Consider the following 16320-nt stretch of genomic DNA (forward strand, 5'->3'; position numbering starts at 1 on the left):
AAGCAATATTGTTCGAAAAGGATCTAAGGATGAAGATGAACGGATTAGCACGGCATAGTTATCTCGAGTAAGCTTCCACAAGTCCAATAAAGAGCAGGACAGAGCCGCTAACGTTAGCCTAAACTCTGATACAAGTTAGCGGTTAGTAGCTTTCAGGCTCCCACGTAGTGAACGTGCCAATCCTGAATTTTCTAACATAACCTGACCTAACAAAATAATGTAGTTGGCTAGTGATATGCTAAGACTTGGTCTTGGAAGTAAAACTAGGTTACTACTGCAGGTTAGTAGTTAGCCTGCTAGCATGCTAACGTTACCAGCTTAGGTATGTTAGAGCAGACAAACACACAGTTGAATCATTTTGTGCTTGTGTTTTTGGGTTTGGACGGGCAATTTATAAAAATATGACCCTCGAAACTCTTAAAATGCTGAATATCTCTCTTGCTACAGCTCCATGTACCCCTCATATGGAGTGCCTAATTAAGGTTGCTGTGATTGGACAATCGCTGTTTGGGGTTTAGTGAATGGTCAGTTGAATTCTTTAAATTGTTGATATAGGAAATTGCATTTAAACTGCACTTCACTATGAGAACCCCAGTTGTTGCAAATCAAATTTTTTGATGAGTAAACGTGGGTAAATTCTTGATATCAAGAGGTTTTGGTTTTTTTTGACCAGTTTAAAACAGAATAATTCATATTTTAAAAAAACTGATTTAAAGCTAAAACAGCTTCCCATTAGGAGACACGGTCGGCCTCTCAGAGCCGTGTGCGCAAACATCGTCTGGTTTGGTGAAACCAAAGCATTTTGAATTCGGAGTCTTATTTCCAGATGAAGAACTTTAGCTGCTGTATTGTACGAGCTGTGTGGGAGGACAGCGGCTCTGCTCGGGACAAAAACGGGAAATGATCAAAATGGTGACCCAGAGTTATTTCAGGATGAAGCTGAAGTTGAACAAGAACTTCGCCGTTCCACAAGGCCGTGATCTCGAGCCAAAATCGGACGAGCGCTGAACATCCTGAATCAGATCAGTCCTGAAGGAAACCTGAGGACCCGAGGAGACGTTACATAACAGAGCTCTCTGCAGAGAACAATGGAGGAGAACAACCGCTGTGAGCAAAACATAAGCTGCTCCTGCTCCCACTGAGTATTACCTGAAGGGCCCATTCACATTTACAACAGCAAGCATAACGATAACTAGAGACGGTGCATTTCCCATCATAAAAATATGGTATGATTGCTAATAGAAACGTTTTGCCTTCTGAGGTGTGAAGGTAGGATTGTCAGAAAGAGTCAGTAGAAAGAGTGTAGCGACTAGATCGAAAGAAAGGAAGAGGGAAGAACGAGAGGGAAAAGGCAATGAAAAGAGGAAGAAGGGAAGGTCAAGAAAGGGGTGGGCCTGAAAATGGAGGAAAGAATGGAAGAGAGTGGGGCGTCCTGGTGGGCGAGGAGTTAAGTCATCATTTAGAAACTCCCGTGTAATCAAGCTCTTTCACAACAGTGTGTGTCACAGCTGTCGGAGAGTTGACTCGCCTTTTGTCTTTACCTTCATTTTGAAGGTTAATCCATCAAACAGCAGTAAAAAGCTCTGATTTAATGAGCTTTTATTCCCGGCACTGATACATGAAAAGCCCTAAAAACTGAAGTTGTTTTTTTTTTTTCCATTTCTGCGGTTTCTTTTGTTACGACAAATAAGAGCGTCTCAGTTCAAACCCTCAGAACAGGTGAAGATTAAGAGAAACCCACACAAGAAGGAGAAAACTCTCGACAGCTGTAGGGTTGTTCGAAAGTGCTTTGTCGGTTTTGCGGTGCTTTTGCAGAGTAAGAGGGAGGTTTCGGGGCTCGTCAGATTCATCAAGGCCAAAGAAAACATTAACATTAGTCAGCGATAAGTTTCTGTCAGGGTGTTGACCTGTGGAGTTTAGTGTTTCCCAGAAGCCCAGTCGACCATCTTCCCCCTCACAACAGGAAAGGTTTTGTTTCAGAGTTTTAAATGGAAGGTGATTCAGAGCCTCTGATTGGTGGATTTGAAGTGGAGAGAAACAGTCGAAGGCTGAAAATCAAACCCAGCATCTCTGAGGTGATTGCAGAGGGAGTTGTCGAGGCAGGAAATGGACAGAAAGGAGTCATTTGTACATTTATACAAGCTCCGGATCTGAGACCGCACCGGTGTTATTTCAATAAGCAGAGATACAGTATAGTAATATTACATAACCTGCTAATCTGTTGTTTGCGCTCAGTGTTTACTGCAAATCTGTCAAAACAGGGAGTTCATCAACACTCTGGGAACAAATGATAAAGCAACGTGTTTCAGCTCACAGCTTTTGTTTCTGTTACAGAACATGGACAAAAGCAAACAACTGATAAAACGTTCGACCAGGGTCAGAATACACCAGTACTTCATTGAAACATTATTTAAGTTCAACTTCTTTTATTATCATTATTTGGGCATGTTATGCCTTTTATTAGATGCTGCTGAACAGTAGAAACATTACAGGAAATGACGGGGAGAGAGATGCAACAGCCAGATTCGTACTGGTGAAGTTGCAGTTCGTGATCTGCATATTAACCACTAGGCAACTAAAGGTAATAATATAAAAGACACATTTTTAAACACACAAGTTATACATTTAAAAACGAGTTTATTAGGTACAGCTGGCTCAAACTAATGCAGTCTAATACAACAATCCTCCCTTCATGAAGGGAATAATGTTCAGTTTTTGTTTAACTGTATGATCATGTTGGAGGATGTAGTTTGTTCTACCCTCATTGATATAAACATGGTCGACAAAATATCAGAAACACTAGGTGTACCTAATAAATTGGCAACTGAGTGTATTTTATCAAGTCTGCAGCCATGCTAGCTGCTCTGTTTGGCTGTACAGTTCACCCCAAAATCAAAAATACATGTTTCCTCTCACCTGTAGTTCTGTTTATCCATCTAGATTGTTTTGGTGTGAGCTGCTGAGTTTTGGAGATGTCGGCCGTAGAGATGTCTGCCTTCTCTCGAATATAATGGGACTAGATGGCGCTGAAAAACTCATCAGCAATGTCTCTTCCAGAAATCGTGACCTGGCAACTCACCAAAACAATCTAGATGGATAAATAGCACTACAGGTAAGAGGAAAAATATGTATTTTTGGTTTTGCGGCCGTGGTTTGAGCTAAATGCTAACACCAGCATGCTAAGATGCTCACAGTTACAATGCTAGCATGCTGATGTTTAGCAGGTACAATGTGTAGGTAGATGGGTGTGGGAGTTAAGCCTTAATGAGGCACCGTGTGACTCAACATGAAAGAAAAATAACATTGAAAGCCTTGCTATTATAGAAACACAGCAACTGTTGATGTTTTAATGTTAATGTGAATGTTTGTAGTTGACCTGTCCATGACCTCCACCCAGTGCATGCTGGGATACTCTGCTGTGACCCTGAACAGCAGCGAGCGGTGGTGGAAAAGGAGTGAATGAGTCTGTAATTTCTTTTCCTCTGGTCCTCTGACATTTCAAAGATTGACATGTCATCCAGTGTGCCGAGGATTCCTCCACAGGGTGAGATGTTAGTGCTAAATATCGCTGCAATTACCAGCCTTTTACTTGAGTGAATGAAAGGAAGTGATTCATTTCAGTGAGCTGCTTTCTCTGAGTCCTGCCAGCACTGCTTGATTACAGTCAGTGGCTTTAGTTCGTTTCAGCCTGCTGTGAAAATCAGCTCGAGACTTGTTTGGGATATTGACTTTTATGGCCAAATTAAATTGTCGTCGTGGGTTACATGCCGCTGAGAGCAGGGACTGTTTTGAAAACTCTCTCTGTTGGTGCCTTCGAGGACGCTCAGACATCGGAGATTAGTTAGCAGTTCTTGGATGGATGTTCAAACGTAGATGCACTTTGACATTAGTTCGGGTTATTCGTTAAAGGTCACGTGTGTAGGATTTCGTGGCGTCTAGCAGTGAATATGCAGTAACCATGTGAACACCGCTCGCCTCACCCTCCCCTTCCAAGCGTGTAGGAGAAACTACGGTGGCCGCGAAAAACGCGAACATCCCTTTCTAGAGCCAGAGTTTGGTTTGTCCATTCTGGGCTACTGTAGAAACATGGCGGTGCAACATGGCGGCCTCCGTGGAAGGGGACCCGCTCCCTCTGTAGATATAAACGGCTCATTCTAAGGTAACGAAAACACAAAGATTCTTATTTTCAGGTGATTAAACACTAATGAAAACACACTTATGAATATTATATTCCATTTCTGCCAACAGCTCCTCCTAAACGTTGCACACTGGACCTTTTAAGTGATGAAGGTGATTTAAATAGTCTTTTGAAAAACGAATCTAAATAATCGGTGGTGGAAAGTAACAAAGTACATTTACTCAGGTACTGTACTTAAGTACAATTTTGAGGTACTTGTACTTTACTTGAGTATTTCCATTTTCTGCTACTTTATACTTTTACTCCGTTACATTTATCTGACGGTTGTAGTTACTAGTTACTTTTCAGTTGAAGAGTTTACATTAAAAGAAGTTTGATAAGCTTATAAAATTTAATATTTGTATTTAAATAATTGTCTGAGGCTCAAAGAGGTAACAAAGAACGAGTAATTTTACTTTTAATACTTTAATTACATTTAAATGATAATACTTATGTACTTTTACTTAAGTAGGAATTTGAATGCAATACCTTTACTTGGAATATTTTTATGGCACTTTTACGTAAGTAAAAGATCTGAATACTTTTTCCTTCACTGTGGATAATGAAAGAAAGAATTGATTTACTTGCATTGAAAGTTTGATATTCAACCTTTTCACCCAATGATGGGTTAAGATGAAAAATTGTATTTGTTAGGGAATAATGTGAAAAGTTGATTGTAATATTAGACACAATGAGATTGTTGAAGAAAACGATGACTGTAGAGTTTTGTATCTATGGTGATATATCAATCACATGACAGATCAATGGAGGCAAGATAGCCGAAAATGTTTGGTGAATAAAGCAGAGTGGTGTACCGGAGAAGGGTTTTAATTTTGATGATATTTTGGAAAATAGCCAGCAGTGACAAACATTACACAGGATCTGTATTGTAACAGGCTAAAATATGCAAAAAAATAACAGCAGTCTGGTCCTTTTAAACATGAGTGGGTCCGTGCAGCGCAGGCATGTCCCTCTCCAAACATTTGAGACACTCTCCACATCTGAACTGCGTCTGAACTCAAACTGCAACCCATCTTGCTTTTCCTCCGATCAATTGATCTGATATTGGAAATCAATACCCAATGATGTGTGAGCAGCACAGTGCGGACACAGTTTACTGCTGTGAGGGCCCGAGCGAGGCTGACAGGACAGACACAGAAAAGACACAGAGAGAGCCGGCAGGTAGGTTGGTAGTTTTTTTAAAACGGGAACTGCGAAAATTGTTCAACCGCGTTGCCATGGCAACAGCGAGCATGTAGATCAGGGGGCTTTTTTTAACACACACAGAGTGACACTGTGAGGTTAGCACAGGATTCCCTGCTATTCCAGTTTCTATGACAACTCACAACTCATCCTCTCTCAGTCTGCCTCTCTTTTTTATCTTCGGGCTGTAATGGAAGCAGCCATTAAGTTTTGACTTCAGTCCTGCTCTGCTTTATTGGCAATCGAGTTGCTAATTAGCAGCAATGATGATTAATACAAATAATAATTAAATACGTAATAAGGTCTTGTATTGAATTAGAGAATAACATCAGCAGGATATAGTGGTTCCAGGAGTAGAAGAGGTCGAAGTGGTGGTGTTAGTGGTAAGGGACTGTACAAAAATGACTGGGGTGCGCATGAGGTCTGAACTTTATATCTGACTTATTTAAAAACCCCGCCTCTCCACCCCCATCATTGTTACAGCTGCTATAATCTATATTTTTATAATAGCATAGCTGTTATTTGACGTACAGTTTTAGGGGTGTCATGACGCCTGATTAATTGTGATAAACAATCTGACTGTTGGATGATGGGATGGATGTCTGCATCCGAAATTTTGGCAAGCAGTTCAGCGATCCCATTTCCCGCGTGGCCGGTGTCAAAAGATCCATTGTAAACTGTAGTGAATTTGTTTTAACATTGCAAGAGAAGTATTTTACGTGTTGTGGCTAAAACTGTTGTCTTGACTGTGCTGTGATATAACCAGCCATTGGCGAGACAAGAACAGAAATATTGGACGATTCTGCAAAACCCTGGATTACCCTTCAGTAAAATTTTTCAACGTCCAATTCCAGCATTTTTGAAATTCATGCGATTAGCTTAGCATAAAGACTGGAAGCACTGAAAAACAGCTAGTTGCTCTGTCAAAAGTTTAGAGAATACACCTACCTGCACCTTTTAATTAATTAGTACCGTAAATTAAAAGCCAAACCCCAATTAAACGCAGAGTCCCTTTTACTAGCTGGGTGTGGCTACACGTTTTGACAAATAAAAGCGGGTCTGGTTTTTACAGAAGTTCTTTGGATGTATAAAACCTGTTAAAGCCCACCAGGTCGCCCGCTTGAGCCAGTTCTAAGCTGCTTAGATCGCGCATACAAATATAAGTGTTTAAACTTTTGTCAATATATACATGCTACACATCGTTAGATCGGTTAGATTCTCCACAATTAAATCGTTCAGCTCATTTCACGGAAACCATGAGCAGCAAAGAATAAGTCGTTCAGCTTTACCGGCATGGTAAACAAAGGAGACAAAGAAAGTGGTGACTCCGTACCTTTTTAAAGCGGTCATAAAGTCTGAATATGTGTTCATTCCTTGATTATTTACCACATTTCCCATTTTTGCAAGCAAGCAAGAGTTTTGAGTGAAAGGAATTAAAGGCCTGTCCCATTTAGATGCCTGTCCCAGATATAGGCAGGTTGAGTTCAGTGATTGAAGCAAATAAAAGCCTGGGCTATTAATTGGAGTTTGACGGTAATTCGGTAAATTTCTGTTTATGTACAGATTAAAGAAACTAGATACAACGTGCTAATTAGTGTAATTTAAAGATGCTAGTATGCAGAACTTTTAAACCTCGGACAGAGCCAGGCTAGCAGTTTCCCCCTGTTTCCAGTCTTTATGCTAAGCTAAGCTAACCAGCCGCTTGCTCTAGCTTCTTTATTTAGGTAGAAACATGAGGGTGGTATCGATTTTCTCATCCAACTCTGGAAGAAAAAGCAAAAAAGCAGATTATTAGATTAACTATTTCTTTAATATGCTAACATAACAATCATTTCCACATGGCGACCAAATCGTACATTCAGAGGGCAATTGGAATTGTTTTCCAAATTCAGATTACGGCAAATTTAACAAAATGCTGCATCGTTGTAACAAAATATTCCAGCCAATCTCTATTTTTTAATGAAGAAATATAAAACCCTCCCCTTCTCTGACCGCTTCCCTCTAATAATTTCCATACAGTCCCTAAACTTGCTGTAAAGTTGGTGGTTCAACTGTTCTCCAGAACAATCGGACACTTCTCTGTGTTATGGGTATCTGTGTGCGTGTCTGTGCACATTTTGCTCAGGGTGAAAAACAGGATGTGATGTAACATCCTGAGGCCATTATTAGCGTTGGAAAAGGTGGAGGTCAGATCAGAGTCAGCAGACAATCTGAATAAGATGTCGTCCTACAATCGGAGAAGAGTCCAACAGACGAAACGGAGACCAGAGTGGATTTCAGACAGTTTGGACAATGAGTCTTGATTGGAAAGAGTCGAGTTGTCAGTAGACTTTTCTCACAGTGATCAGTTTTGACTTGTCATATAGCAAGAAAATCACTGGGGTAATTAATTACATTAACATGGCTGTGTTACATTTTGCAAATGGAAAGCAGCCATTATCACTGTCATTACTTACACCTTTGAAAATGCAAAATGTCTGCTGTGAGAAATGTCTGTGGGAGGCTGACAGATTCAAGCTGATATCTCTGTGTCTCTCAAAGTCCAAATCGTATCCAGCTGTCAACATTATTATAATGCAAGGATACCTCTTAATTCAATAAAAAGTTAACTTTGTTTAAGAGGTGTTACTGTTTTATCACATGTGGCCCGTGGCAAGATAAACAAGACTACGGGTCTACAGCCACGCTAGCAGCTCTGCGAGGCTGTGATGCTAATTTTAAAGAAAACCAAATTGTAAGACGGATAAAAGTTGCGGCCCAAAGTTTGTTTTTTATCCTCAGCAGAAGTGGTTGTCATGTTAATATGCTCACAGTATAATATTATACTAATATTTTAGTTTAGCAGGTAATGTTTACCATGTTCCCCATCTTAGTTTAACGTGGTAGCATGCTAACATTTGATAATTAGCACAAAGTACAGCTGAGGCTGATGGGAATGTTATTAGTTTTGCAGGTTTTTGGTCAAAAATATTAGACAAACTGAAGTTTGCCACATGGTGGCTACATGCGTCATGCTAACAGACTGATGCTAAAGCTAACAGGTCCCAGGCAGAAAGTCAGCATCCTCACCAGTTGATGATCCATGTCGAAGACGTGCAAATATAGAGACAGCATTGCATTGCAGTGCAGAGCTAGTTAGTCCTGGTTGCATAAGTACAAAAAGGAAAATTTACACTATTATTAGCTAAGCAGCACCAAAGGCTTATGGGAAATGGTGTTCGTTAATGGCAGAACGTACGAAGCCACAGCATACTGTTGAGAAAGGCTCTCTTCCGAGGCTGGATTTTTATCGTTAGTGTTGTTACAAATGTCAGTGTGATCTTGAATGAGGTTTTCTTACTTCTACTACTTTCTTAATTTCTGCTCTCTATTGGCCTTGGACGTAACGCGTTGTTGCTACTGTAGGTAGTAAGCTAGTTAGCCGGACATGCTAATGATCGCAGATTACGTTACATTTCATTTGTCCGATGAGAGTCAATAAAAATGAAGTCTTTAATTATTATTTGTACTGCGTTGCAGACCGTAATCACAGCTCTGTGTGTGTGTGTGTGTGTGTTTGTGTTTCAGCCACATGCCTCTGAGTCCGGCTGCTGACACCAAACATGATCGCCCGCGGCAACAGGCGGTTACTAACGGCAACCCGACAGGCTCTGCTGTTGCCAGGGACGACGACGCGGATGACACACACCCTGGAAACAGCATTGTCGTCCGCATTGGCATCCCGGACCTGCAGCAGACGGTAACACACACATATATATATATATATATACAGTATATATATAACTATATATAGTTTTATACATTATGTATATAACTATATATGAGTAGAGGATAAAACAACTACATGAATGAATCAGCAGGACAAACCTGTGTGTCTGTCTGTCTGTGTCTGTCTCTTTCTCTGTCTGTTTGTTTCTCTGTCTCTGGCTCTCTCAGAAGTGTTTGCGGTTGGACCCAGAGTTACCAGTTTGGACCAGTAAGCAGAGGGTTCTGGTGACGTTGACTCAGTCTCTGTCGGATGTTTTGAACTATGGTCTCTTCCAGCCGGCGTTCAACGGCCGAGCCGGAAAGTTTCTGGACGAAGAGCGGCTGCTGAAGGAGTATCCTCTCCCTCCCATCACGCCCATCCCATACCTGGAGGTACAGTATGTCATTTTATTTCTATTTCTGTCAACAAATCCCATGAAAAGACCGACAAAGTGTCAGTCCTTCTCTCGGTACTTTCTGACTTCCTGTCTGCGGCTCTCAGCTCCGAGCCCATTGGTTCCACCTGAAGACAAAGACAAATATATAGTTTCCTGTTTAAAAAAAGGCTCGGTAGTTTCCTCAAACAGCTGCGCGCTGTAGTTTTTATCAAACAAACAGCAGGAAATAGTGCATCTGTTGGGGACTATTTTCAGCGGCGGATGAATCCACATTTGTTTATATATATATATATATATATATATATATATATATATATATTTAAAAGTCTGTTTTATTTCACAATGCCATTTTTCCCCGTGACCATCTTTAACATCTTGTACATTAACTGGCTCTGTCCTGTATGTCTTGATTGTCAAGCAAACATTTAAAGCTGAAAAGTGGCATCATGAAATAAAAGTTAAAATTTTTAAAAAAAAAGTACATTTTGAAGTAGAAACTGTTGAAGTGAAATTCAGTAAACTTTATTCTTCTCACTGGTTTTAACAGACGACATCACCCCAGTCCTGGCTTCTCTCCACTGGCTCCCTGTTCGTTTTTAGAATTGATTTTAAGATTTTACTGATCACTTTTAAAGAATCACAATCAGAAACACTTTATTGATCCCCGAGGGGGAAACTCTTTCGTTACAGCTGCTCGCTGTCACGTCAGTGCACACAGGAACAGAAGTACTAAACAAAAAAATATATATAATACACTATAATACAGGCAAGATAACTTAAATACAAAGTGGATATAAAGTATAAAAGCTAAGGTAGTAATAGTGCAATAATGAGTACTGTCGTTAAGTTAAGCGCAGCAGATTAACTAGATTATTAGACGGAGGATATTGTGCAGCAGTAATATAAGTATGAATAAATATCCATAAATAGGGAATATTAAAAACAGAGTATATTGCACTTGCTTGCGGGTCTGGCCCCAAGCTACATAATGGAAACGTTGACGCCACGTGAGCCAGCTCGCAGCCCTGGGTCCTCAGGTGGGGCCCTCGAATCTAACGGGCCCCTCGACTGTGGAACGACCTGCCTGAGGAGATGAGGCTCGCAGCATCGCTGCCTTCTTTTAAATCACAACTTTATAGACTTTCTTTTATGTGATGTCGTCCTTTTATTCATGTCTTTATTGCTTTTATTGTTTCCAATTGTTTTTTATTTCCTATTTCCATGTTTTTAAGTTGTCTCTGTCTCTGTTTGGCATTTCTGCTGTTATGTGGATATCCTGTTGCTGTCAAAGCTCTTTGTGTAAACGCTGTTTTTAAAGCTGCTATAAAAAATAAAGTTATCATTGTGAAGAAAAGCAGGATAAAATAATAATGAGCTGAGTTTGAAATGTATTATTTCATAGTTTTATGGTTATATTATACATTTTGTTGATTTCATAATGTCTTCTTTTTTTAATCGATTTTAATATTGAACACTTCAATAATAGGATTCAATAGGAACGTGTCACCCAGTGCAGCGGAGCGGCTCACTGATGTGTTTTTAATAGTTTCTGGACGACGACGGCGCTCTGCGGCTCAGAGGAGTTAGATCCATCAGGCTGCGATTCACACACGACACTTGTACACTTGATGTATTCACTGCTGGTTTTGGTCTTTGTATGGTATTTAATATGACAGATACAACGTTTGACCGCTCGTGTGTTTGTGTAATCATCTTTTGTCAGCACAAAGTAGCACTAACCTTTCACGTCTTATTTTACAGTTTCGTTACAAGAGGAGAATTTACACGCAGAGCTACGTGGACGATAAACAGCTGGCCAAGCTGCACACCAAGGTACACAAACAAACACACACACATGCAGTGTTTCATTCTGTGGCACAAAATTATGGTGAATAATAATAATGTATATATACACTAACCAATGTGTCTCATTTCTAATAGTAATAAATATACCGAATACAAAAAACTCAAATCTCAGTTCACTTCTCTATTTAAGAGATTTTGTTGGAGGATTTGTGCTGTTTCTTCAGATAAATGCATAATGTCGATGTGTTTTTCAGGCCAACCTGAAGCGTTTTATGGAACATGTTCACCAGAAGAATGTGGAGAAGGTTTCCAAATGGTTGGAAAAGGGCCTGGACCCCAACTTCCATGACTCTGACACTGGGGGTGAGCACGAACACAACACTCGCTAATACATATATATATAAAACATATGTTTAAATGAATACACACTAAATGGTCAAGACAGTTTGGGAAATCCTCTCGTTTTTGTCTTCTTAGTTATATGTCAGACATGTTTTTAGCCTAGCTTAGCACAAAGACTGGAAGCAGGAGGAAACTGCTAGCCTAGCGCCATCAAAAGTTTAAAAAATACAACTTTGAAACATACTGATTTCCACGTTGCATCTTGTTCATTAAACACACTCGTAGAAATAAATATCGCAATGAAAATGTGTGGGTTTTCTGAGATGTTAGCATTGTTAACTATTTCTGTGCCTGACCTCGGCCCAGATTCTGTCCAGCGTTCATATAAAATACTGGGAAACAAGAAACTTTTATTCATATTTATTTTACTGTTTAATTAAAACCCCCACATTCCCAGAAACAACACTGAAGACATGAACTCGGTGTCCTCAGTCCCACGTATTTATTTTCCAGCATTTGGCAGCGATAACAACTTTGGTTGCTTGTGTCTCAGAGTGTCCTCTGACCCTGGCGGTCCAGCTGGAGGAGAGCTGCGACTTGATTAAAGTCCTTCGCAGTGGAGGAGCTCACCTGGACTTCAGGACCAGAGACGGCATCACCGCTCTGCATCGGGCCGTCCTCTGCAGGAACAGCGCTTCTCTCACCGTAAGAAAGCGCCGCTGCTCTGTAGTAGCCTTTCACTGTGTTTGCCCCGTGATTTACTGTCAGCAGCAGGGGGTCCATGGCGGACCCCCACCCAGGGGTCCCCCATGGACTGCCTGGCCACAGTTAATTGGTATAACGTATAGTGTTTCTCTGTTCATGACCCATGGAGCTTATTCTTTATTTGCACTGCTGCATGTGACCACATCTCCAAAGTGGAAGGTTTTGTCTTATTAATTCGGGCAGACGGTCTCATGAAAACATGTCAGCCATTTCCTGGTGCTGAGATCAGGAGGCGGCAGCCATCTTTGGCATCTCTATTTCCGAGACGTATCATCCTTAAATTCCTGTCCCGCTTGTGGTCCTCAGACTCTGCTGGACCTCGGAGCGTCTCCGGACTACAAGGACAGCAGAGGTCTGACTCCGCTGTATCACTCTGCCATGGTGGGCGGCGCCCCCTACTGCTGTGAGCTGCTGCTGCAGGACCACGCCACCATCGGTACGGAGGCTCACAGGGTCAATCCAGAGTCTCAACCAGCTGCTGTTTTTATAATACACCAACACCTGTGTGTGTGTGTGTGTGTGTGTGTGTGTGTGTGTGTGTGTGTGATGACATCACAGTTAACCTTTAAACATTACTGTTTACATTTATTATTTATTAATTTTTTTGTGTCTTTTGTGAGAAAAAACACTTCAACGCTGAAAGAATTCTTGTTGTCATGGTTACAGGGATGACTGATGAGAACGGGTGGCAGGAAATCCACCAGGTGACACACACACTCACTCACACACACACACACAATCAGTTAAATTACGTGCCCTATAATTATGATTTTGTGTGCGTGTGTGTGTTCAGGCATGTCGCTATGGTAACGTGCAGCATTTGGAGCACCTGCTGTTCTACGGCGCTGACATGAGTTCCCAGAATGCATCGGGAAACACCGCACTGCACCTCTGCGCTCTCTACAACCAGGTAACAAAACAAAAAACACTCAAGTTTTGGTCTTAAAAAATATATTTTTCTCCCGAGTCCTGTTGTTATTGTCATACTGCACGCGATGTATTTTTATTAACACGTTTGTTTTGAAGTTAATAAAATACTCGCTGCTGGTTTTGCAGGACAGCTGTGCCAGAGTGCTGCTGTTCAGAGGAGCAAACAAAGATGTCAAAAACTACAACAACCAGACTGCCTTTCAGGTAAAATACTAACAAAACTACAACGACCAGACTGCTTTCTAACCGGTTCGATGTGGTTCAAACGAGCTCTGGTGTGTTTTTGCCCTTTTAGTTTTGGCGCAAACACGAACTGGACCAAACACAGTGATGGTGCGAGAGTCGATATGTGACATAAATAAGAATTCTACCGAGCACATTAAGTCCCAAAATATATATATACTTCAAAATTATACTATAAATAATATATAACACTAATAACTTTATAACTAAAACTGCATAATCTTCAGGGACTTCAGGGGTCAGTAAAATTCAAAGGTTTAATTACTATTAAATTGACAAAATCCATGTGCTAATACAATTTGCATAATCCAGTCCTCATAATACATTCACGGTAAAAACAGAGCTGTGCTCATGTATTTTTGGATTTTGGCAGGTCCTCATGAGAAAACGCGTGAACTAGAACTTTACTCAGTTTTTGCGGAGTTGATCAGATTCAAGTTAATGTCCCCAAAGGAGTCCTATTTATTTAAAGTAAGTCTGGTGATATTCTACATTTATCTAATAGTCGACAAATCCAGCAGTGAACGTCTCTGCTAACAGGTGTGTGTGTGTGAATCACAGCTGATGGATCTTCTTCCTCCATCGTCGTCCAGAAACTATTAAAACACATCAGTGAGCCGCTCTGCTGCACTGGGTGACATGTTCCTTCATCACCATGAACACACACACTGTAGTTTATTCTGCCTCCGCCCCACACACACCGTCCTGCTGCCCCAAACACTCACTACAGCACCACATGCGGATTCATCCGCCGCTGGAAATAGTCCCCAGCAGATGCACCGTTTCCTCCTGAAACTATATATGTGTGACGTGTTTTTAAAGATTTACGTCTTCAGTGGGAACCAATGGCCTCGGAGCCACAGACAGGAAGTCAGACAGTACTGAGGGACGGACTGACATCTTTTCACGGGATTTATAGACAAGAAAAATACAGAATAAAGCCAGCCTTATCCTTTAATGGATATATATATATATATATATATTAAAGTCTGATCCAGCTGTTGTTATGGTAATGCATGAACACTTCTTGTGTGTGTGTGTGTGTGTGTGTAGGTGGCGATAATTGCTGGGAACTTTGATCTTGCAGAAATCATTAAGATCCACAAAACCTCTGATGTTGGTGAGTTGGCTGAGTGTAAACACATCTAAATCGTGTGTATATGTGCGTATAAGTGCACAAATCACAGTAGCTGGTGTAAGTTAAATCTGTGTGTGTTTGTGTGTGTGTGTGTATATATATGCGTATATGTGCCCAAGTAGTTCCCTTCAGAGAAACTCCATCGTACACGAAGCGCCGCAGAGCCGGCGCCGCCGCGACCAGGACGGCGGCTGGAAACGGTCTGTCTTCTCCACGCTCTCTGATTCGCTCGGCTAGTGACAACGCCCTGGAAAGCCCCGCTTCCTCTCCTGGCCCCTCCCTCCAAAGCCTGGAAACACATCATGACACGCACACACACTCGCTACGACGACACACACGCCGGCTCAGGTACAAACACACACACACACGTAGACACTTACACTCAGACGCAGCTTTATTTATTATATATTTATACACAGTTAGAATTACGGCAGTACTGGTGTAGGCGGCGTCAGTATAAAGACAGCCTTTAAAGTTAAACTGGTGTCCTTTCTGTGACCCAGTGGCTCTCAAACCGTTTCTGTCATGTCCGCCTTCAGAAGCCCAAAAAAAGTTCCTTCTTATCATTAACAATACTGCGGGAGCAACAAATAAAGAAATGATTCAGGTCAGCACGACAGCATCAGCAAACTCTTGCTTTTTTATTTCCCTACATAAATCATGTTCATTCAACTTCACTCCATATTCTTCCCCTGGTCATCCACGCCCCGCCGTGGCCCCATGCCCCCCCCTGCCGTGGCCCTATGCCCCCCCAGGGGGGCCCGCCCCTCAGTTTGAGAGCCACCGCTCTAACCTGCCGTTATGTGTATCTCTCCGGTCTGTCTGCAGTCCGAGCGGCGGTCATGTGGAGACCAGCCCCCCCTCGTCCCCTCCCCCGACGCCCCAGATGAGGAAGAGGAGGCTGTACAGCGCCGTACCAGGACGCACCTTCATCGCCACCCGGTCCCATGTCCCCCAGGGGCCCGGAGAGATCCAGCTGCACCGAGGAGAGAGGGTCAAAGGTCGCAGAGAGTAGTCTGTCTTTAGTGAAGCCGGTGTTTAACTCCAGCAGTGAGACTGACCGTGTGTGTTGTGGATCTACAGTTCTGTCTATAGGTGAAGGAGGATTCTGGGAAGGAAGCGTTAAAGGAAGAACGGGTTGGTTTCCTGCTGACTGTGTTGAAGAAGTCCAGATGAGGCAATACGACCCACGACTGGGTAAAGAACTGCATCCTGCGGGCATTTATAGATATTTAAGATGGCGGTAAATTGTATACTTTATATGATAAATGTCCACGTGTGTTTCAGAGACGAGGGAGGACCGCACCAAGAGACTGTTCAGACATTATACTGTAGGATCCTATGACAACTACACCTCCTACAGGTAAAGCACCATCATTACACCTCTTACAGGTAATGAACTGATAATACACCTAGTTGGCTGGTTAATTTATGGCCTTAAATATCAAAATACAAACATTAAGGTACATAAAGATGCGTACAAAATATCACAATTACACAAAATGTGGCGTCATAATTATTTTCTCTTGATGTTGCCAAGACGACAGTGTTATTCATTCACACCAAATACA

General features: G+C 41.7%; 1 protein-coding gene across 5 annotated transcripts in view; it reads left to right on the plus strand.

The window, feature by feature from the left end:
- Positions 1–16320, plus strand: part of shank3b (SH3 and multiple ankyrin repeat domains 3b) — a 50817-nt gene that overhangs the window by 11839 nt on the left and 22658 nt on the right. For 2 of the 5 annotated variants that reach the window (XM_044185400.1, XM_044185401.1), the window contains exons 3-16: positions 8948–9119; positions 9317–9520; positions 11287–11358; positions 11586–11694; positions 12227–12378; positions 12745–12874; positions 13105–13142; positions 13232–13348; positions 13495–13572; positions 14665–14731; positions 14872–15097; positions 15578–15750; positions 15833–15946; positions 16037–16112. In XM_044185400.1, coding sequence (XP_044041335.1) covers positions 8952–9119; positions 9317–9520; positions 11287–11358; positions 11586–11694; positions 12227–12378; positions 12745–12874; positions 13105–13142; positions 13232–13348; positions 13495–13572; positions 14665–14731; positions 14872–15097; positions 15578–15750; positions 15833–15946; positions 16037–16112 — 1724 coding nt within the window. In that variant the 5' untranslated portion in view covers positions 8948–8951. Of the gene's footprint in view, positions 1–2971; positions 3113–8947; positions 9120–9316; positions 9521–11286; positions 11359–11585; positions 11695–12226; positions 12379–12744; positions 12875–13104; positions 13143–13231; positions 13349–13494; positions 13573–14664; positions 14732–14847; positions 15098–15577; positions 15751–15832; positions 15947–16036; positions 16113–16320 lie in introns of those variants that run through there. The other 3 variants (XM_044185398.1, XM_044185397.1, XM_044185399.1) reach the window with 3 other exon arrangements.

This window comes from Siniperca chuatsi, linkage group LG23 (assembly GCF_020085105.1).
Source record: "Siniperca chuatsi isolate FFG_IHB_CAS linkage group LG23, ASM2008510v1, whole genome shotgun sequence".
Classification (NCBI taxonomy): Eukaryota; Metazoa; Chordata; class Actinopteri; order Centrarchiformes; family Sinipercidae; genus Siniperca; species Siniperca chuatsi.